At 46.5% G+C, this 21,894-nt stretch overlaps 1 protein-coding gene across 1 annotated transcript; it reads right to left on the reverse strand.

Moving 5' to 3' along the window:
- Nucleotides 1–530: 530 nt before the first annotated feature.
- Nucleotides 531–2,069, reverse strand: LOC306652290 (sperm motility kinase 2B-like; the record flags this gene model as incomplete). The annotated part of the gene is made up of 1 exon (XM_079125268.1): nucleotides 531–2,069. The coding sequence occupies one exon, from the start codon at nucleotides 2,067–2,069 to the stop codon at nucleotides 531–533; it is 1,539 nt and encodes a 512-aa protein (XP_078981394.1).
- Nucleotides 2,070–21,894: the final 19,825 nt, after the last annotated feature.

A 21,894-nucleotide genomic window follows, 5' to 3' on the forward strand; every position in this document is an offset into this window, starting at 1 on the left:
TATCTCCAACAGTTGACACCCACCCTGTCCTGAGTGCTCAGGGAGGGATTCCTCCTGGCCAAGGTCACCAAGTAAAAGGCATGTCTACAATGGCTCAAGGGAAGGGACTCCTCTACACTGGGTCAGGGGCAGTGAATCTGTCTGTCCTAGCATAAGCAAGGGAACTGTCACTACCGGCTCAAGGCCCATGTGTCCCACCTATTGTGACTCCCGGCCCCTGCAGTGTCCCTATCTTCACTGCAGAGGGAGGCACAGAGATCCAGGCCTGGGAGACATGGTGACCTCTTGGCCCCTCCCTTAGCCTGAGGCTCCACCGTTCCTTCCATGCGCCTACATTTTGATCTTGGGAAGGAAAAGCTCATGATCCAATTCATCTCAAAGCAATTTATTAGGAATCCAGTGAGAAAAATGGGGGAAATAAGGGAGGGGCAGACAGGGCAGGCAGGGCAAGTGTCCCAGGCAGAAGGGTCTCTGAGGTCCTCGGCAGGTGGGGGCAGAGGAGAGTCGGGCATCCCCAGGCACCGTCTGGCTCAGCTCTCCACCTCCTGGGAGGCTGGCCATTCACGGTGTGGCCTGTTTCTCCTCTGTGGCGTCGGGGCCACTCTGGAGCTGGCCCGCGGTAGGCAGCAACACAGTCCTCGGAAGCAGGCGCTGATGGTCCTCCTCACCCGCTTCCAGGCACTTGTGTGGCCTTGCCGTGGGGCTGTGTCCTGGGAGAAGGCGCTGCTGCTCTCTGTCCTGGACCACGCGTACAAGATCGCGGAGGAGTCGGTCAGGGGGAGTTCAGAGTCCGACTGCAGGCAGCTCCCAAGAGTGGGGACCCCGGCGGGCAGGCAACGCAGAGGAACGGCGGGCAGGCTGGCAGCTCTGACGCCCTGGTGGCCTGGCTCCTGGGCCTCCTGGGGCAGCGGACTCTCAGGGGGCCCAGGGAAGGTGCGCAGGGTAGGCTCGCTGGCACTCCTCTGGGGCAGCACCGGGACAGGGGACAGGTCCTCCAGGTGCGGGCGAGACCTCAGCCAGGGAGGCAGAGGCCGGCCCTGGGACGCGAACCCTACCCCCTGGCCTTGCTGGTGCTTAAGGAGCAGGTAGGTGGCCATGGCCGCATCAAACTTCCTTTTGGCCAGGGACAGCCAGGTGTGGTAGGGGTCGAAGCCCAGGTCGAACAGGACGGTCAGGAGGGCGGGGTCCGGGCGCTGAGGCAGCACCTGGCTGGGACGGTGGGGTGCACACGGCTTGCCCTGCCGCAGCCACGGGTGCTGCAGGATCTGCTGGACTGTGGGCCGCTTCTTGGGCTTGACGGTCAGGATCTGGCAGATGAGCCTCCGTGCCTGGGCGGGAACAGAGCTGGGCACGTGGAACCTGGCCTGCACGATGGCCATCAGCACGTCCTGCGCTGTGGGGGCCCTGAACGGGCGGCTGCCTGTCAACATGAAGTAGAGGAGGACACCCAGGCTCCAGACGTCGGCCGGGGGGCCCTCGTACTCCTGCCGCAGGACGATCTCTGGGGCCAGGTATGCCAGAGTTCCCCAGAAATTGTGGAGCTTCTGCCCGGGCCTGAACCTGGCGCCGAGGCCGAAGTCGATGAGCTTGATGCGTCCCGCGGCGTCCACCATGATGTTTTCGGGCTTGAGGTCTCGGTGCGCCACGCCCTGCTCGTGGCAGTAGGCCACGGCACACGCCACCTCCCTGAAGACTCTGCGGGCCTCCTCGTGCTGCATGCCCCCACGCGGGATGCGCCGCAGCAACTGCTCCCCCGCCGCCAGCTCCAGAACCACGTACAGCTTCTCCCGGGTGGCCATCACTTGAAAAAGCCGCACCACGCTGGGGTGCTCCAGCCTCTTCAGCACGTACGGCTCCGACAGCACCGGGATGTTCTGCACCGACAGCCTCAGCACCTTCACCGCCACCTCTGCCCCCGTCAGGCGATGGCGGGCCAGGTGCACCTGGCCAAACTCACCCCGCCCGATGGCCCTCAGGACCTCGTACTGGTCCAGAAAGGGCTGCTCGTAGCAGGAGCCAGGCCCCTGCGACACTACACTAGACTCACTAGTCTCACTAAACACACCCATCCTCACCAGGAACACCCACTGAGGAGGCTAGCAGAACAACAACAACAAAAAAAATAATGAGCCAAAACAAGAAATCGAAATCAAAAACCAAAACCAGACAAAACAAAAAACTCAAATCAAAGAACCAAGATCCACACACCACAACCACCGACCGCCAACCACCAGACACACTAAATAGCTGGGAGTCCGACAGGTCACCACCAAGAGCTTCCTGTACTTATGGACGAAAAGCCAGCCCCAGCCACCTGCTTATATACCTGCCCGGAGACCTGTCCTCACAATGGCTCCTTGTGAGGTCAGAGCCAGAAACGGCCCTGCCCTCCTTGGGCATGTCCACAGTGGCCATCTCCCTCTGGGGCCTTTAGAACGTTTCCCATTTTCAGAATCAGAAAAGGAAAGTGCCCCAGATGTGTTTTGCCTCACTTTGGTGTGGAGACCCATATTTCCTTGTGTAGAAATTAAAATGTACACACAGGTTCAATGGACTTGTCATTTCACGTCTCCAAATTTCTTGGAACTTTGGGCCTTGGGAAGACCTTCTCATTTCTACACTCAAGGTCCTCAATTCCTTTCTCTTCAGAGAATTGCAATCAAAATTATGGTAGACCCTCGTTCCCCTTGTGAGAGGACAGCAGTATCCCTCGTTCCCCGAGACGCTTTGGGGCACACTCCTCACACCTGTGCGATTGAAAGGGGCCGGGCAGCCTCATTGGTCCTCACCAGATTTCTCCTGAGAATCCCTGCAAAGGTATCGGCTTGTCCCTGGTGTTTCTGTAGTAACCCAAGTAAGTTTTACCTTTGTAAAATATTACACTTTCTAAATAACAGTAAAAACATAATTGAAAAATCCTACGTATTTCATGCCTGTATTGAAGTCCTCTAAAGTGCCCAGAGAAAAAGAAGTTGTGCAAAATAGAAAAGCAGCTCAGGATCATTCCTTGGAACAAGAGTTCAACCTCAGGAGCTTCAAGCTCAGAGCTCTGCCATTTCTCAGCTTCTCCCAGGACAGCCATGGTTCTCTGTGGTCACTGGTCTTTGATGATGTGTTGGTTCCTCTTGGCCTAGACTCTTGTCCCTGTGCCCTTCTGTGTCACTGTGGTCACACTCCACCTCAAGTTCATTTGCTACCTAGTTATCAGCTGTCTGATACAGTAACAGCTCAGCAACAGTCCTCCTACCCACCTGCTGCCTCACCAGGCCCGGCACAGACTAGGACCCAGGGATCATTGGGACAAGGCCTGACCCAGGATGCACGTAGGCAGAGGAGGAGAAACGAGTTGCAGAATGCAAGGAATCAGGAGCGACTCCTTAGGAAGTCCTTCCAACATCAGGTGTGAGAAGTGCAAGCAGAGGGTCCGTTCCTCATCAATGCCTATTCATAGTTGAAGTTCTTTTTTTACTGGGAATAAATTCCATAATCCCATTCTTGGGACTATAAGTGTGTTGGACAGCTTTGCCCTTCTTTGATGGGAAACATGCAAAATAGAATTTCTTAGAATGTCTTTGTTGGCAAGGCACCAATTTGTACAAGTCCAACAAAAAGTGAGCCTGTCTCTGAAGCCCCTCCTGAGGGAGCTTGGTGGAGAGGTTTTCATGCTCCGTAGCATCCTGAGGCCTGACACGACCTCATCAGACACGGGTTGTAAAGTAAAGGAGAGGTTTCCAATTTCTAAGAAAGCGTGGTAGCAACATATCTGTGCCCAAGGGAAGACTGGAGTGTCTTTTGATTTTCTCTATAATGTAAAATTTTTGCCCTCTGGAAAGGAAATCCGATTTATGGTCAAAAAGTGGGGCAAAGATATTATTGCATCAGACAGCTAATTAATAAAAATAGTGTGATATTTTTCTAGCTCTTAGGCCAATTTGAGATGGCGTACTATTCCACAATTGCCAAGACTCGGGACCCAAGCACAGCTTAGTCACCTCCTCTGCTTCAGGATCCCTCATGGGCTGCCACCCAGTCGGCAGCAAGGGTCAGGGGTTCATCCAAAGGCCCCACTGGGAAGGATCCCCACATAGGCTCAGCTCACTGCCTGCAGGGTGTTGACCAGAGTCCACCCTCAGTTTCTTGCCCATGATCCTCCCCCAAGTGACTTGTTGGGATCAAGTTGAAAAGGCAAGAGTCAGCTAACTAGATAGAAGTGACAATCTCATACAGCCTGATCACAGAGGTGGCACTCCACCAGCTTTGCCCTATTGTCCTGGTGAGGAGCAAGTCTCTGGCCCATCCACAAAGTGAGGCAATTCACGAGGGCATGAGGGTCAGGGTGGGGCCGCCAGGGGCTGTTTGAGAAGCTGCCGATCACACTGCATTGCAGATTGAGTTTCTAAGTTTCCCTGGCTTCCTTGTCTCCCCCCCCCCCCCCCCGGTTGCCAGTGACTCCAGAGACAATGTGCCATTGCCCCCAGGTCCCCACAGCATGAGTGAGATGGAGTTTGCTGAAAACAGCACTTTCTCAAGAGTGTTTGGGTTTGGGAAGATAGCTTCTAGAGTAACTTACAGCTGCTCCCAAAGGGTCTGCTCTTAGATCCACACGCAGGTCCAGCCCTACCCTGGGGATGCTCTCCCAAGGGGCTTCCTGCCTGGATCCCTGTCTGCAGCCCCAGGAGGGCCCAGGTCACACCCACCGTCTGGGCTGCTGCTGTGCTCCTCTCTCAGTAGAACTAAACTCTCGCTGCCCAGTGCCCTCTCTCCTCAGCTGCAAGGAGAGGGAGGTCTTCCCTTCCCGACATCCTACCCCAGGGTTCGCCTTCTCCCCAGGGACTGAGGTGGAGAGCATCCATTCCCCTATTTTTTCTGCCAGCCTTTTTATAGATATTTTTCTTTAGTAATGATTATATCAGTTTATGGTTAGTTTAAAATAAGAAAAACCTTCAAAAGTACAATCTATGCTTCTTCTCAAAGTACACATTCTCTCTGTATGACAGCCCAGACCAAAGCAACCTTATTTCCCAGCTAAACTGAAACAATCTTGCCTCCCAGCTAAACTGAGGGCACCATGATCTCCCAGCCTTCAACCTTCAGAACAAACACGTCACTAGATTTTCTGAGAAACCACCCCCACCATGAAGTTCAGTGTTTAACAGTGAAAAGATTTTACTATTATAAAAGGGCAAAGAAATCAACAATATTTAATATTTAGTCTATTCTATTTCATATAATGGCAGACTACAATCTTATTCTGATTCTCAAAGAATTAGACTAAACATAGGAAAAACACATATTTATGACTAACCTAAATATTTTTATTATGTAAATCATCTCTAGAATCAATTATTAAAACTAGGAAAGCAACAAAGGCTAAACACTGCATCCAAGCTCAGAGGAATGCCTCTTTATCCATCTATATTTAGAAATTATTATACTAAAGTAATTACAGGCTCCTTTTAACTCAAGCACAGCTACAATTGTTTATTTTCATATATTTTATCTATGTATTACTGCTAAATTTTTATTGTGTACTATTTTGGGTCCCAATACAGTAGAACCTTCCCAATGTTTTTCCAATAAGTTTCTCATGATATATTGATTATTAATATTAAAAAGCAACTACACATGGAGACATGCCACACCTATGGCCCCCAAGAGAGAGGATGATCACAGAACCGTGTCAAGTGTTGAGTCCTCTACTCCACAGAACCGTGTCAAGTGTCTAAGTGGCAGGTAGTAGATGCGGCAGCTACCCAGGGGCCCACCTAGCCCACGCTTGCCCCATTTCCCATCATCCAGCACTTCAAAGGCAGCTGATGGATGCTCTGGCCTGTGGCTGTGTCACTTTGTGCAGTGAAGAAGAGGAGGAGGAGCAGAGGCTTCCCCACAGTCTGCATGGTGAAGGAGCCACATCAATCTTCAGGAGCATCTTATGTGAAAAGTCTTGAGGGCAGACGATCTCCACGGCAAAGGGAGAAGGACGATTTTTTTTTTTGCTTCAGCTTGGTCTGTGGAAAATGAAAGGGTGCCAGATGAAAGCACTGCCAAGTGCAAATTTATGCACTTCAAAGAATTTTTATTTTTTCAATCAGAGGAGACATGAAATCCCAGATTCTAGACTCTCTTTTTCAGTTCCAAATTGTCAAGTTGCTGATGATGCAGTCTCTCCTAGAGTTTGTTTGGAGAAAGCAGCAAATGCATGAAAAGGAAAAACTGTATTTTCCCCAAATGAGCTCCCTGCATTTGTAGAGTGTATGATTAACTGCAGCCATGGGGACCAGAATCCTTTTACATTCCTGAAGAGTGACACTCTGTGACTCTTTGGTGTCAGGCCTGGCAAAAGCCTGGACCAAGGACCAGGAGGAAGAATTCAAAAATAATGGAGACTTTGGGGTGGTGCGTGGGAAGGCAGGCTGGCCAGCATGTGGGGACTCTTGGCAAGCTTTGCTGGCCTGCGTGACCTACTAGATGAGAACAGGGCCTGCTCTGGGCAGGCAGCCCTGTCCCCAGCCCACCCCACGTGCCCAGTGGGGTGCCCCAGTGTCAAAGTCATAAAGCTCTCCGGGGCTCCCATGGCTACCCATCCTTCAGCCTCCTCAGGGATGCTGAGCCAGCATTTCCTGGCACTCAGAAATTCCTTCCTTCCTTCATTAAACAAGCACCCACAGTGGCCAGTCAGAATCTCAGGGGACTATGGGGAGCAGATTTGTACACAAGGCCATCCCTCAGCTTGGGTAGGGCCAGCCTGAAGTCACCGGCTCTCAGAGCTGCTGGGGCAGGCAAGAAGGCTCTGTGCAGAATTAGCCTCTAAACTAGGTCTCGAAGGGTGACTAGGAGTTTGCTGGTGAATGAGGGAAGAAACCCTGCAGAGTGAGAATCAACCACACCTGGTGGGTGTGTTCCTAAGCACATTTTTTTGTGAATCCATCAGTGATGTCAAATTGTTAGATGGACATCTTGGAACACCAAAAAAAAAAAAAAAATTCAGCAAGTAATTTTCTGGGGATGAAGCAAATCAGTCAGGAGAAAACCTTCAGCAATAATATTGAGCCTGTCCTCAGGGTACTTCCAGTCCAGTAAAGATCATCCCCAAAACATGGCACATGGGCAGTGTGTGGATGGTTTTACGAAGACAGTGGGGGAGCAGGGCACCCCAGAGCCTCCCTGTGAGGCAGCAGAGGTCAAGTTGAAACTTCTCCTAACGAAGAGACAGGCGTAAGGCAGGCAGGCCACCATGGGTGCAGGAGAATTGGGCCTAGTCACGAGGGGTCAGGGGACAGCAGAGCAGAGTACTGCGTGGATGATGGGCGGGGACTGTGGGAGTGAGTGAGGGCCAGAAGGAGGACGTGCTGGGGAAAGAGGTCAGGAAGACGTGATGGAGGCAGGGTTAGGGGGCAGCAGGGCCCAGGGGCAGGAGACACAGCAGTAAGCTTGGAGTCCATGCAGAAGGCAGCAGAGAGCAGATGAGGGTGAGGAGTGACAACATCCACTTCAAAAAGTAATGTCTTATTCTTCTGTTTGATTATAAAGCCACTCATGAGCATTGCAGAATACCCAGAGAATGGGGACAGCACTAAGAAGCAAGACAAAATGAATAGAATTTAAGAAAAGTTGGAAACTACAGTGGAACTGTCCAGACCGCGTCAGAAGGCCCCCCACGGTGAGCACGGCATTTTCCTTCCAGGTTTTCAGAGACACCACGGTAGGGAGGCAGGTGCAACATGAGAGGAGCCAGACGAGGACTGGGAGAGGCAGCCCTGCCAGCCCAGGGCAAAGGAAAGAGAGGTGGAACCAGGGGCATCCACCAGCTGCTCCACAAGGCCACCACGCAGTCGGTGGGCTGGAGGTCCGCTGATGCTTCCTGGTTAAGAGAATGACGTGTTACCTGAGAGATTCAAAATGAATGACTGTGAGCATGTGGAGGTGCCTGCAGCAGACCACATTTCTCAAAGGTGGCAGAGTCAGTGTATTTCCCAGCCCACATACTCTTATATTGTGACTCGCTTGATTTCTAAATAGTCTCCCTTTGAGTAAGGGCAGACCCTTGTACCATCTTGGCCAATGGAACACTCTGGAAGAGAGGCCGAATGGCTGCCAATCTGGGTCATGGCAGGTGCAAGCCTCTGCCTGGCTCTTCCTTTCTTGGGATGGTCATTATGCTTCAGGAAGCCCAGGTCACATAGACAGCCACACATGGGGTCCATCTGCAGCCTGAGAATCAGGCAGAGACAAGTCATCCCTGCGGTGCCCTATCTGAATTCCTGAGCTGTGCAAATTGTGAGAAATGAAGAGTGATTGTCGTTCAAGCCACTGTGTTTGGGGGTCGTTTGTTACACAGTAACCGATGACCAATTTGCAGACTTCCTGAGATCACCCTGGTTTGTATTCAATATAAGAAACACAGGGGTGGGGATTGACCATCTGGTTAGAAGAAGGATCTTGAAGGTTTTCATGGCAGCTCTGGCCGCATGCCATGCACACTTTTTACTTGGAATGATTGTGCTCATGCCAGCATCTCTGCAACTTACTCACCCTGCATCTTTAACAGCCTTTACTCAGCTTCCTTCAAAGCTCTTTGAGTTGAACAAGCTGCTTCCTTAAGAATGTGACATATTTTTGCATCTATAACATTGCAGGGATCCAGTACATGTAGGGCAAGAGGCTGGATGGGATGGGTCACTTATGCTCATTAGGGACCCTGATAATATTCTATAAATTCTAGGAATAGTGCCAGCTCTGTCTTTAGACAGAGTCAAGTCATTGGGAAACTAGCTATAAAAGATAAGCAACATGTCTTGGAGCCTGACGTTATCACCATTGCTGATATTTTGTGTTAATGTTAGACATCTGGAATAAAACAAAGGGCCACATAGGACAACTAAATAACAGTGAAGACTTCTAGAGACAAATGGTGGGAAAACAGTGTGTTCTGTGGGTGCCTGCCATCCCCAGACTGGTTAGACCGCTGTGAGGCACAGGGCGCAGGGCAGAGCCACCTGAGTGCTGACCAGTGTTTGTAAGTGAGTGACTTTCCACACGTTGACACACGCAGTGGGCTACTCCCCTAGAGAGTTCCTGGGGTAGCAGTAAAGTTCTTCCAAAGTCTCAACTTGGAAAATACAAGCATTATTTATGATACAAGTGTCTTTGCGGAGGGAGAGAAATAGTGGAACAGCATCTATTTACTGCTTAAAGATGCCTTCCTCACCTCTGATTCTCACACACCCCAGTCGGGAGGTGTGCTGTCTCCAGTTCACCAGGAAATGAAATGAAATCAACAATATGGAATTGCAGGTCTCATGTGCATTTCCTGTTGCAAGAATAGCAGGTGAATTGGTAGGGCTGCACTGTTTGTAGGGTGTTTGAAAATGTGGTCATTGACCAAATTGGTCATTGTCCCTGAAAACTCCTGAACTGGTTCAAAGTTTGAAAATGAAGAGGAAAAGTTCAGAGTCAAACAGATAGAGGTTGAACTCAGGGCTGGGGCTGGGTCTTTGCCTTTTATATTTAAATGGCCACAATGGTCAGGCACAACAGACTTTTTTTCTCTATGATACAGCTGTGGGCTTTGTATTTAAATGAAAAAAGATCACTGTGTTCTAGTATTTCTCCAGAGAGGAACAGCCTTCATAAGAATCCCTGTGATTTGGGCTGGGGAGATAGCTCAGTTGGTAGAGTGCTTACCTTGCAAGCTCAAGGCCCTGGGTCCAATCCCCAGAACCGCAAAAAGAAAAAAGAATCCCTGTGATTTGCCTCAAAGGAGTCTTCTGGACTACAAGGAGGAAGACAGATCACTGCGATAAGCCAGGGTCAGCATCTCGCCTGAGATCAGTCAGACGACTAACTTTGGAACTGGGACATTTTCCCCAATCAGAAACTGTAACTCCATTGCATTTGCCGCAGGTGACAATGACCCCTCTTCAGTGGAGCCATGGAAGGAAGGGTCAAGCTAGAAAACCAGGAAACAGGTGGCCAAGTCCTTTCCCAAACTTTTTCCAAAAACAGTGTTTTGTGCCTATGTACATCTGATGAATCAAAGTGTGGACTTGAACAAGGTTTGAGCACCTCTTTTATGCCAGGGTCTTTATACACACCCACACATACACACACACAAAGCACAACACAGAGGAGAAAACACCACCAAGCTTATATAGATGATAAGGTAGAGTGGACTCAATCCCACAAATAAGGAGATTCTACATACTCCCCTCCAGAGGTTGGATAATTATCACCCCAGTAGATAGAAGATCACCAGGCCTTGAAGAATACCAGCTCCCACCAAGGATTTCACCTAACCTCAGAAAGAGACAACTGCAACTTGTCTTACCTGCCAGTTATCATTTACTCTTAGCCAGATTTGCAAGGAGGGCCGATTTCAGGAGCACTCCAAAGCAAAATAATTTGCAAGGGCAGTGGACAGATTCCTCATGGCCTCCTTGAATAATATCTCTAGGAAACGTACTGGCCTGCAGTGACCAGACAGAAGGGCTTCCTGTGACCAGGACATCTCCATGAGCACTCGTGACCGCTATGCTCTAGGTCTGGCTTGTTGGGCAGGAGACCAGAGGTAGGAAGGCTTGATTTCTGGAGCTGCTTCATTGCTTCGTAACAGTAAGCTGTGCATCCTGTTTTCCTTCCTGTTCTCCATCAACAGGAGAGATGTAGGAGAAATACTCCCATGATTGTGGGACCCATGACAAAACGTGATGAGTGAGATGCTCAGACTGTGAAGGGCCTATGTCCCTCCTATGTCCCAAAGGTTATGAAATAGTAAATGCAAGGCACAGAAGAGGGAATGGACAGATAAGTCCCAGGTTCTCTAGTTACATCTTCAACTACAATGCAGGTGAGACGAGGGCGTGGTGTGGAGAATGAGGGTGGAGGGACTACATTGGAGAAATATGGCGCGATCAGCCTCACTAGCATGTTTGTAGGAAATGTTTGAAAGTGTGGTCATTGACCTAATTGGTCATCGCCCTGAAGATGAGACTTTTAGCTAGACTTGGACTTTATAATACCTAGATAGCCTTACTTTCCCCATTAAAAAGTCCTCTTCTGACTTCCTAGGGATTTGGGAGTTAGAGATATCAAATGATATCAGCTATTCAGGAGGTAAGTTCAAAATGCTCTATGGAACTGTCATTATTATTTTTGAGATTTTGTTATATTGTAGTGCACAAGCCTGGAACTGGCTGCATAATTTGCAGATTCCAGCACAAAATGCAAGTGGGGAATTTCAAGTACAAAAACTGTTAAGAATTTACATGCATGTGACGGCAAGGTCCTTCTGAGCATGAGGCCCTGGGTGACTGGGCAGATCACACATCTATGAAGGTGGTCCCGCATAAGCCAAAGTCAGAAAAGGATGGGCAAATACAGCCAATTGCACTGGAGTGAAGTGTGGGGCGTCTGGAGAAAGTCGCACAGAAGCCCAAAGGGCAGGTAGATGTGCTGTTGGACTCGCTCTTCTACCAGAGCTCTGCAATGCTCAGAGTATGTTTTAGTCCATTTTCCTTTTTTCTTTTTTGCTGCTATGACTAAAAGATTCTGACCAGCAAATTATAGAGGAGGAAAAGTTTATTTGAGGGCCCACAGTTTCAGAGGTCTTAGTCCACAGAAGGCCGGCTCCATTCCTTGGGGCTCCAGGTGAAGCTGAACATCATGGTGGAAGAGCATGGCAGAGGGAAGCAGCTCACATGAGATCAGGAAGCAGAAAGTCTCCACTCACCAGATACAAATATATACCCAAAGCCACGCCCCAATTCCCACCTCCTCCAGCCGTACCCTACCACTTCGGTTACCACTCAGTTAATCCCTATCAGGGGATTAAATCATGGATGGGGTTAAGACTCTCACAACCCAATCATTTCTCCTCTGAACCTTCTTGCATTGTCTCACACGTGAGCTTTTGTGGGACACCTCACATCCAAACCATAACAGAGTATGTTAGGGAGTAAGAAAACACAACAGAAACCTTGCTTCAGGTTATACTATTATTTCCATGATCATTTTAAAGGGTGCACAAATGCACATTACAAAAATATATAATGTTCTTGAAGCTTTTGGTGGAACAGGGCCTAATTGAGCAATTCCATGAAACTGTTAAAGTTATCAGAATCAAACTTGTGTTGAACCCTATTGAAAACATAAATGAATGAGGCTGGAAGGATTTGAAGGAGGGGATCTCAGGCATGCGTGCTGGGTATCAAGAACAGTCACAAAAGACTCCCAGAAGTACAACCTTGCACAAAGGCCACATGACCTTGGCCAGAAATCACTTCTGTAAATGCATCTGCCAGTAATTGCCTGTCCAAACTTGGACTGCCACTACCCTTGTTATTGATCCTCATGGCCAAAGATTATTACTCCAAAACAACTTATGTAATCCGTACTTTCCCTAACCTCATTGAATATGCTCTTGTTCACTGTGCTGTGCTATTCCCAGTGCAATGCTAATTTCTCAGTGTGCTTATTGACCTCTGAGAATCTGTGTTTGAAATTTAGGTTGGCATAATTCATATCAGCCACGTATATGGATAATCATGATACGGTGCCTGGGTAAACATTTGAACTCAGGTGTGCTTTGGATTTCTTATTTGTTTTCTCAAACACCTGATTATTTCATTAAGTTGATTTCATTTTTCTCAAAGATTTTGTATGTTCAGTCTAAAAAACCTAAAAGCTTAATTGTTAATGAAAACCGTATCTAACCTAATGAGAAGTTAGGTTTGGGGTGTACTCTTCCTCTTTGCCTCTGTCTCAGTGACTGTCCTTTTTTCTTCTCTCCTTTCTCCTTTCTGCACAGATCTGAATTATGAAACACCAACAGACTCTGGGTTCTAACTACATCATTTGACACCTGAGCACCACTTCAGATATGATCCAACTTAAGCATTCAGGATGCTGTCTCTATTTCTGCAGAGACAATCCAGCTGCCTAAAATACCAGTCTGATCTTAATATTACTGAGAGAACACTGGCCTTGGGCAGAGTGCGTGTAAGATTATCATGAAGGTGCACATGATAATGTAAGCATGCCTTTGTGAATGGCTCAATCCCAGTGATGAGGACTCAAAGGGTACTGCATGCTGTGAGTTTCCTGCTAAAAGGTCCAGTGTTTTGCCGATGAGGAGCCCGTGATTTCATGATGAGTTAGAGCAGCTTTGGAGGGCTAGACAATTCTTTGGGAGAGGTTGAAGAGCAGAAGAACTACACTCCAGTATGTATGTGGCCAGGATTTGGGTTCAACTGCAGGACTGCTCAGCAGCCCTGTGTTACCCTGAGTGTCCCGTCAGGGCTGCCAAGCCACAACCCTGCCTCTGGTCTTTCTTGTCCCTAGGAGGCAGAAAATAACCCGGCGGGTAAAAACCAACTAACCTTGCCAGGCTTCTCCACGTATGGGGTTGCCAAATAAAATACTGAATGCCCAGTTACACATCTATTTCACATAAACAGTAAATAATTAGTACACATATCTCAGATATTGTATGGATGTACTTAAACTAAAAAAATATTCATGCTTAATCTAAAATTCACTTGTAACTGGGCATTTTTTTTTCCTGGCATTCCTTGGGGCATGGATTCAGCAGAACACACTCTGGATATTATCTAGGCTTTACCGTGCTTCTAGTTTCAGTCCTCTAGCAAACTTACCCCAAAGCAAAGGGACATCAAAGGTCAGTGGTGTCCCTCTGGAGTCACTGAAGCAGGGACACTGACTGGCAGCAATGAGAGTGGCAGACTTTAGGGGAGGTTGTGGCCTGGGGGCCCAGGAGGGCTGTCGCAGGACCTACAGAGATGGCAGGAGGCCCCACAGAAGCAGGGGGCCACAGGGGCGGGCTTGGGTGGACACCTGTGTATGGCTTCTCTTTGCCTTCGGTTAGAGAAGGCAAGAGCAGTGGCGGAGATGTCTTTCATCATTTTTCCTTGGTGTGTTTCTGCTTTGGCAAAATATTCATCAAATATCAGAGCCAGCAAATACATAGCCCCTGGAGTGGAAAGCTTGGGGCTTCTCCCAAGCCAGGGCTGGGGAGGAACTAAAATCCCAGGTCGGGGTACCTCTACGAGGAGCAGGAAGTTGGAGACATTATCCTTTTCCTACCAGCAGATGAACGTGGCTGCTGGCAGAGAAGACTGGGAAGTTTGGAGCCTGCTTATTTTTTCCACATAGTAAAGGAGAGATTTAACTCACTGACTAGCATTTTTTAAGCAACAAAAAAGCATGTGCTGTATGCCAGGTATTATTCTACATGCTTTGCAAGTACCATTAAATCTTTTAGCAAACTGAGATTGTTGACTCTGGATTAAATGATCATTTACCCTATTTTACAGAAGGAACTGATGCACAGAGAGGGTAAGTAGCTTGTCCATAGTTACACAGTAGGAGGTGGCTGAGGCAGGACTCATCTCAGGCAATTTTTAACCACTCTGTCAGACTTTCAGGACTTGGAGCCCTTGTGCTAGGGCTGTAGCATGCATCCAGTCTTTTGTGCATGATGGTGATGATGATGATGATGATAAGATGAAGATGGCCCAGGTGCATTTCCAGGCACAAAGCTCTGAGACGTTCAGAGACCACCAATGTCTGACCCTCCTTTCTAGCCTTTCTCCATGCCGAGTACCTGGCTCTGGTCTGCATTTCCTAAGACAAGCTGGGTGGCTACACTGTATACCCAAGTATACTACCCAAGCTGGCTAAGTGAAGTTGAATAAATCGTAGCATTGTATGTGCCTGGAATTTTTGAAAAGTGTTATTATTAAATATTGCTGAATTTCCCAACGCCTTAATAGAACCATTTTATGGGATAAGGTTTAGTAAGAGTTTGAGTCTGTAAATGTGGACCTTTTGCTGATATTTGTAAAATTAAAGAATCTCAGGTTTGGCCAGTACCTCCAAGTTCTGGCTCCATAACCTGCCTGGAACCTGAAATGTATCCTGTTCTTGCCAAGGTCTAAGAATCCTGTTAAGAGTTCAGCAGCACATGCAGCTATTATTGAAGCTAGTATAATGCTCTCCACATCAGACGTTTATTATTTATATTGTGCACATCAGTTTTACATCCTATACCTTATCCAGAAAGCAGTGAACGTATAGTGTGATTCTAGATTGTAAAGTTTGTTACATTTGCTTGAACTACATGTGCTTTTCTAGCTAGATGTTTCTCATTTCTAAAGTCTTTTCAAAGCAAACTTTTTATTTCCTTTATTTTCTCCATTTTCTATTCTTTGTTTTACTAATTTCCACCCCAATCTTTATAATTTCCTTTCTTCTGCTTGTTTTAGGTTTAGGGTAATGTTCTTTTCCCAGTGTCTTAAGGTGGAAGTTTAGATTATTGATTTGAGGTCTTTCTTATATACTATTATGGGCATCCACAGCTTTACATTTTCCTCTAAGCATGGCATTAGCTGCACCTCAGATTTTGGTGTTGTGTCTTCATTTTCATTCATCTCAAAACATTTTCTATTTTTCTTTATGATTTCTTGACTCCCCACTTATTTAGAGAATGTTGTTGTATTGACATACACTTGTGAATTTGCCAAAATTCTTTCTTAATGATTCTCAATTTCATTCCATTGTGGTCAGAACATATTTCACATTAGTTCAGTGTTTTAGCTTGGAAAGGACTGTTTTATGGTCTCTCACGTGGTCAGTCATCAAGAAAGTTTCCTATGCATTTGAAAAACCTGCACATTTTGCTGTTGTCAGACAGTTTTCAATAGATAACTGTCAGTTCTTGTTGGTTTATGATGTTGTTTGGTAAAGTCTTCTATTTCCTTATCCATCTGAATTATGAATTCTTTATTTCTGGACTTTTCCATTTAATGTTTTCAGGCAAGGGTTGACTACAGATAACTGACCATGGACAAGGGGGTGTTATGGTTTAGATATGAGGTATCCCCCAAAAGCTCATGTGTGAGACAATGCAGAAAAATTTAGAGGTGAAATGATCAGGTTGTAAGAACCTTAACCTAATCAGTGCATTAATCTCCTGATAGGTTTTAACTGAATGGTGGCAGGTAGGGTGTGGCTGAAGGAAGTGGGTCCCTGGGGGCGTGTCTTTGGGGTGTATATTCTGTCCCTAGTAAGCAGAGCTCTCCCTCTCCCTGCCCTCCCACCCCCCATTCCTACTTGCCGTGTTCTAAGCTACTTTCTTCCACCACTATGTTCTTCCTCTCTTCCAGCCCAAAGCTACAGAGTTGGCCATCTAGAGACTTCTGAAATTATAAGCACCAAATAAACTTCCTCTTCTAAAACTTTTCTTGTCAGGTCTTTTGATCACAGCAGCGACAGAGCTGATTAAAACAAGGGTATTTGTTGTATATTTATAATTGCTATATAATCCAGAATGATTTGACTGCCTTATCATTACAAAATGCTTCTATCTCTAGTAAGTTTTGTTTGTTTTAAAGTCCTGTTAATGAAATCACTGTAGTTTTCTTCTGGTTGCTATTTGCATGGGATATCTTTTTCCACTCTTACTATCTTGTATCTTTAAATCTAAAGTATGTCCCCAGGAGACAGCATATGTTGGATCTTGTGTCTCTGTTCAGTTGAAACATCTCTGCCTCTTATCCAATTAAAATCTACTACATATAATTGATATCATCATATTAACATCTGACACTTTCTGTTCTGTCTCACATCCTACCTGTTCCTTTATTCCTTCATCACTGCTTTCTTTTACATTAAATGTTGTACTATTTTCATTCCTTGAGTGATTTTTCACTATTTTTTGTGCTTGATTATTTAGTGGCTACGCTGGAGTTCACCATTCACATCAAGACTTATCAGAATCTATCTCAGATCGATCCTAACTTAATACCACTGAGCTCAAGAAGTTCTACTCTCATGCACCTCCATCCACTGCTCACCTGGTCCCTCAGGAGCACTTTCTGGTCCCTGTGATTAAGCCTGTGTGTGGGTCACATGCTATTTCTTCATTTCATAATTTTGTGTTAATCATGAGCAACTCCGGGTGCTGATCCCCTCCCTGAGCCTTCCTGTTACTGCTCTTGTTTGCCTGCTCATTTATTTTGTGACTTGTTGGACAATTACAGAGATGTCCTTACCCCACAGTGAGACACCTCTGCTCTTGCTGCTCCCAGGGTGCAGACTTAGGAATGCAGGCTCCAGTTCTCTGAGCAGGGCTTTCTTTGACTATCTCTTTCCCTGGTCACACCCAGCTGCTGGGTCCGCTAATTGCTTCCTGACTGCTCACTTCTTTTCAACAGCACCCTGGGGCACAAACTGCTCCACAAAATTATTCAATTAAATTTGGACTCCTCTGCAGGGGTAGTTTTTGAGGTTAGTGTTTAAGGTTTGTTGTGACCCCAGGAGGGCTCTTCCTAGCTGTCTCTTTCCCTGGTTCTTTCTCATAAACTGGCAGGTCTACTGTTCAGCTTGGATCTCTAGGAACCCTCCTCTTAATTGCTTTTCACTGAATCTTGCATTGCTTAGGAGGGTGTCTTAAGATTTAACTTCTCTATACTCCACTTCAAATAGGATCTTAGGAAGGCTGGCCTTTCCTTCCAAAACCTCTGAGGCTTGGCTCCACAGCAAGGGATGGGGACAGTGGCATGCTTCTCCAAGTGACCCCTCTGTTTTGGAGCAGGGCTCCAGGTAGGGTGGTAGCTTCTGGTTTTCCCTGTTTTTCTCTCCCAGTATGGGGCCCTATGAACAAGTTGGAGTGTCTTAGCTTTTCTGCTGCTGTGTCTAAATGACCCAACCAGCACAATTATAGAGGAAAGGTTCATTTGAAGGTTCGCAGTTTCAGAGGTCTTAGTCCATAGAAGGCTGGCTCCATTCCTCAGAACATCATAGCAGAAGAGCATGGCAGAGGGAAGCAGGCCGCATCATCAGGAAGCAGAAGAGACAGAAAGCATGCAACTCCATTCTTCAGATACAAAATATATACCCCACCACCACGCCCCAATTCCCACCTCCTCCAGCCACCCCCTACCACTTCAATCAATCCCACCAGGGATTATTCACTGATTGGGCTAAGACTCTTACTCCTCTGAACCTTCCTGCATTGTCTCACACGTGAGTTTTGGGGGACACCTCACATCCAAGCCATTCCACTGGAGTGAGGGTTAATGTGGCCCCAGTATTTCCAGTGTGCCATGACATGGGGTATGGGTGGAAAAGGGATTCTTCTGGCCTGGAACTGAGCCTTTGCTACGTCAGCTGGAGAGGATGAGGGTGCTAGCAGCCCGCCCTCCCCAGGAAGATACCACAGCCCACAACCTGTGGAAGGCAGCAGGAACCTGTCTGTGGGCCGCAGGTACCTTAAATGGAGTCTTCTGTTACACTGAGCTGAAAGGAAGGTAGTGGGTCATGGTTTAAATGCCACAGACTCTCAATCGTATTACAGATTTGGGGTAGATATTCTCGATTAAGTTTTCTGTGCTGGCTTCATGCCCTTAGAACAACGTTGGAAGACCTTAACAGTTGTGGTTTTCCATATTTTCACCCATTATCTTGTTTAGCAGAGGAGCAAACCCATAGAGCACCTCGCATTGTCGTTTTGGAAGTGAACTATTCACACTTCTATTTCTCATTACTTTGTTAGGTATGCTTCATACACACAAAGAACCACCTTGGCGATGATTGAAAAGGCCCATAAAAGAGGAGGGGGGATAACCCGACGTTCACAATGTCACTTAATATACCTGGAATGGAGTTCAGAGTTTGGTGTTGGCTCACTTGCTGCTGCCTGCGCCAGGCAGGACCGGAGGTGGTCTACGGCTGCATACACGGTGGTAAGTGGACATTCATCAGTCAGAGCAAGGTGTGTCCCATAATGGCGATCCACCTGTCAAGGGCTTGCATCCTTCCGACTGCTCGCCACTGTAACCAAACGCAGATGCTTTTTTTCAATGTGCCTTGTTTCTGTGGAGGGACAAAGCTGAGGGCCTCGTTCTGCGACTGTAACACACAGCCTACGTTAGCATCTAGATTCTTTGGGCTGCACTGGGTCCGTGGGTTCAGCTACTCATTAGCAGTTTTACACGCCATTTGTTTTCATTGTCTTATATTGATACTGATCTCCAGACTTATGAAATCACTGCTTACGTTATTTCTAAGGTTTATCCCTGTAAAATTGATCATCACATTTTCTTTTAAGAATAAATAACTAAAGCTGAAACATATATGACTAATCCATTTGAGTTCATTTGGACTATCTTATTCATGGCTCAAAAAATATAAAGCTATTTGGTACCTGAAAAACTAAACTCCCTTTTATCTTTTATTATAGATGCGGTGCACCAATCTAACGGCCTTTATTCTTGTTTCAAATTCTGTTAAGTCCTGAATATTGTATTCCATCACCAACAGCATTTACTGAAAGATCAGCCTTTTAGGAACATAGAGTTTACTTTTCCTGCCAAAATTAAATTACAACAGAGTTCAAAGATCTTGAATGGCTCTTATTCATGATTAGAATCATAAATAGATTCATGAACCAGAGCAGGGTCTAAAAACGGGGAGCCAAAACACAGCCAAATAACACCGACCACGGAAGACAGAAGTGACGCACAGGAAACTGAAGTGATGCTCAAAAAAAAGGAGGTGACAGTCAGAGACAGCCTAATCTAGTCTGGTGTTTGGCCTTGGTGAATGGTGGCTGCCCGTGGCTGGCAGAAGCTCTGCTGCTGAGAACGAGGCCCAGCTCATTGCTACAAGAGTCACTCCCAGTTAGGCTGTTAGTACTGAGCGTCAGTCTCCATACTGTTAGTTCGAAGTTTGTTCCGTGGGACTCAAGCACAAAGGGATCTTCACGAATAAATTTAATTTAATTAACAGCAGCCAAATAAAGGTGGGTAAAGCTCGGCTAGAACTTAAAACCTGAGGGCTACATTATTCCATGGTGGTAAAAATCTTCTACCAGTAGTTCCCGTCCTCCCTGATTGCTAACAAACCTTGGCTCTACTCAAGGTGACCCTGTGACTAGCTCCAGAGAGTGGCAGATCATTGACTTAGGCCAATTATGACACTTTATCCCAGACTCCTTTGCATCTAACAGTGACTATTTGCCCCAGATCTGGTCATGAGTTGGTAGAGGGGAGTCTACCAGGAAATATTTTCCTCTGTTGTAAGAAGAGAAATCTCTTCTTTCATTACATATATCCCCTTCCTATATTAAACTGACCTGTGGGAGAATTCAATTTTGGAGCTGTGGCAGCTACTTTGCCATGTGGAGAAGCATGTGTAAGTATTAAAAAGCCCAAATTAAATGCAAAGACAAGATGAATCCACCCCATTGAAGACAGGGCATGTGCACAAACCTGGACGCTTATCTTTGAAATCTTGCTGTAGGGAGTACTTACAACCACTTCATGGCTTAAGTCGGTTTTGGTGCAGGTATTCTATTGCATGGGGTAGAAATCATTCCTAATTAATACAGTGCCCTAAATTCTTAGTTAAAATCAGTGGTTATATAGCAGAGAATTTTCCAATGAAGGCAGAAGAATTGAATGCTAACCCTAATGCAGGATACTGCTAAAACAATCCTTGGGTATTCTTTTCACTTAGCTATTTCCATAACTAATCATGTTCAGAATAAAAGATCCTATCTTTAGTAGTTCTTATAAAAATCTAAACAGGATATTTTTAAATCTTAAACAAATTTTAATTCATTTATATGATGTACTCTGTATTATAAACCTTCCACCAGTAAGCAACAATCTAAAATTTTATTTTATGCTTGCATTATATATCCTTGTGACAATTTTAATTATATTACTTAGCAAATTATATTATTTAGCTAATCTCTGAAATTTTTATTTTATTACTAATAGTTCAAAATTAAAAAAAAAAATCTTGCAGTTACATTTTTGTTGTACTTGAATGATTCTTTTCTTGGAATGAATTTCTAGAAGTACGAAAAAAAATCTAAATAGAGCAAGTGCGGTAGGTTCCTACCACCACCACCACCACCACCTTCATCTGAATAAACGTGCCAGGCTCTGTAAGAGCCCCTGTCAGAGTTTTAACTCTACAAGTGTCCTGACACACACTCTCCAAATACTTATGCTCTGTATTTCCTATGAATTCTCATTCAGAGTTCATGAGAGGGATTTGCAAGCTCCTTCCTGACTCTACTTCCTTTGTAAGGGGGGGCTGCCTCCAGCCCCTGCATCCTGCCCCTCTAATCCCAGCCTCCCTGTGCCCTGGCGGGACCACCCTGGCGCTGACAGATGCTGACATTGACACAGGCAGGGACCTGGGTGTGGATTGCCTTCTCAGGGGTCTCTGTACCACAGCTGAGCAGCTTACCACATTCCCTTCTGTTCTAACTTTATAACCTGCCCTGGGAGGCTAGCCGATGTGTTTTTGTTATTATTTGTAAAGTACCTCGTCTGTTCCCCATTTCCTTTTTCTAAATACATCCACTGGCTCTTCCACTTTCATTTCAGAATGTCAGAGCCGAGTCATCCAGAAGGTACGGTCTCCTGTCTCCCATCAGGTCAACACCAAAACCTTGCTAAGACAGATGGTTGTCTGGTTTTCATCCTATGTGGTAACTGTACTTAGCAGACACAGGAATGCATTATATTGGTGTGTGATTTAGAATTCATAGGGTGCTTTTCCAATAAACAGATTGTCATTCTCTTCTGCTGTTGAAGGACAGAGAAGCTGAGAGTCAGATCTAACTGGGGTAGGTTTGTGTGCTTAGACTCACCTGCTGTGCGTGGTGAGCCTTGTCCTTTTTCTCCTGGCCAGTGTTTAAAGAGGTGAAGTTGGCGGGAGAGAAGCTGGCGCAAGCTCACACGGTTATGCAAGCATGTGGCCTTCCTCCCTTCTTCAAGTGGGAGAACCAAACCTGCTACATGTCATGGAGGCTGCACCAGATGGGGCAGGAGGCATGTTCTGAAAGACAAGAGCTACATG

Source organism: Sciurus vulgaris (genome assembly GCF_902686455.1).
Source record: "Sciurus vulgaris genome assembly, contig: HiC_scaffold_174_arrow_ctg1, whole genome shotgun sequence".
In the NCBI taxonomy this organism is placed as follows: domain Eukaryota; kingdom Metazoa; phylum Chordata; class Mammalia; order Rodentia; family Sciuridae; genus Sciurus; species Sciurus vulgaris.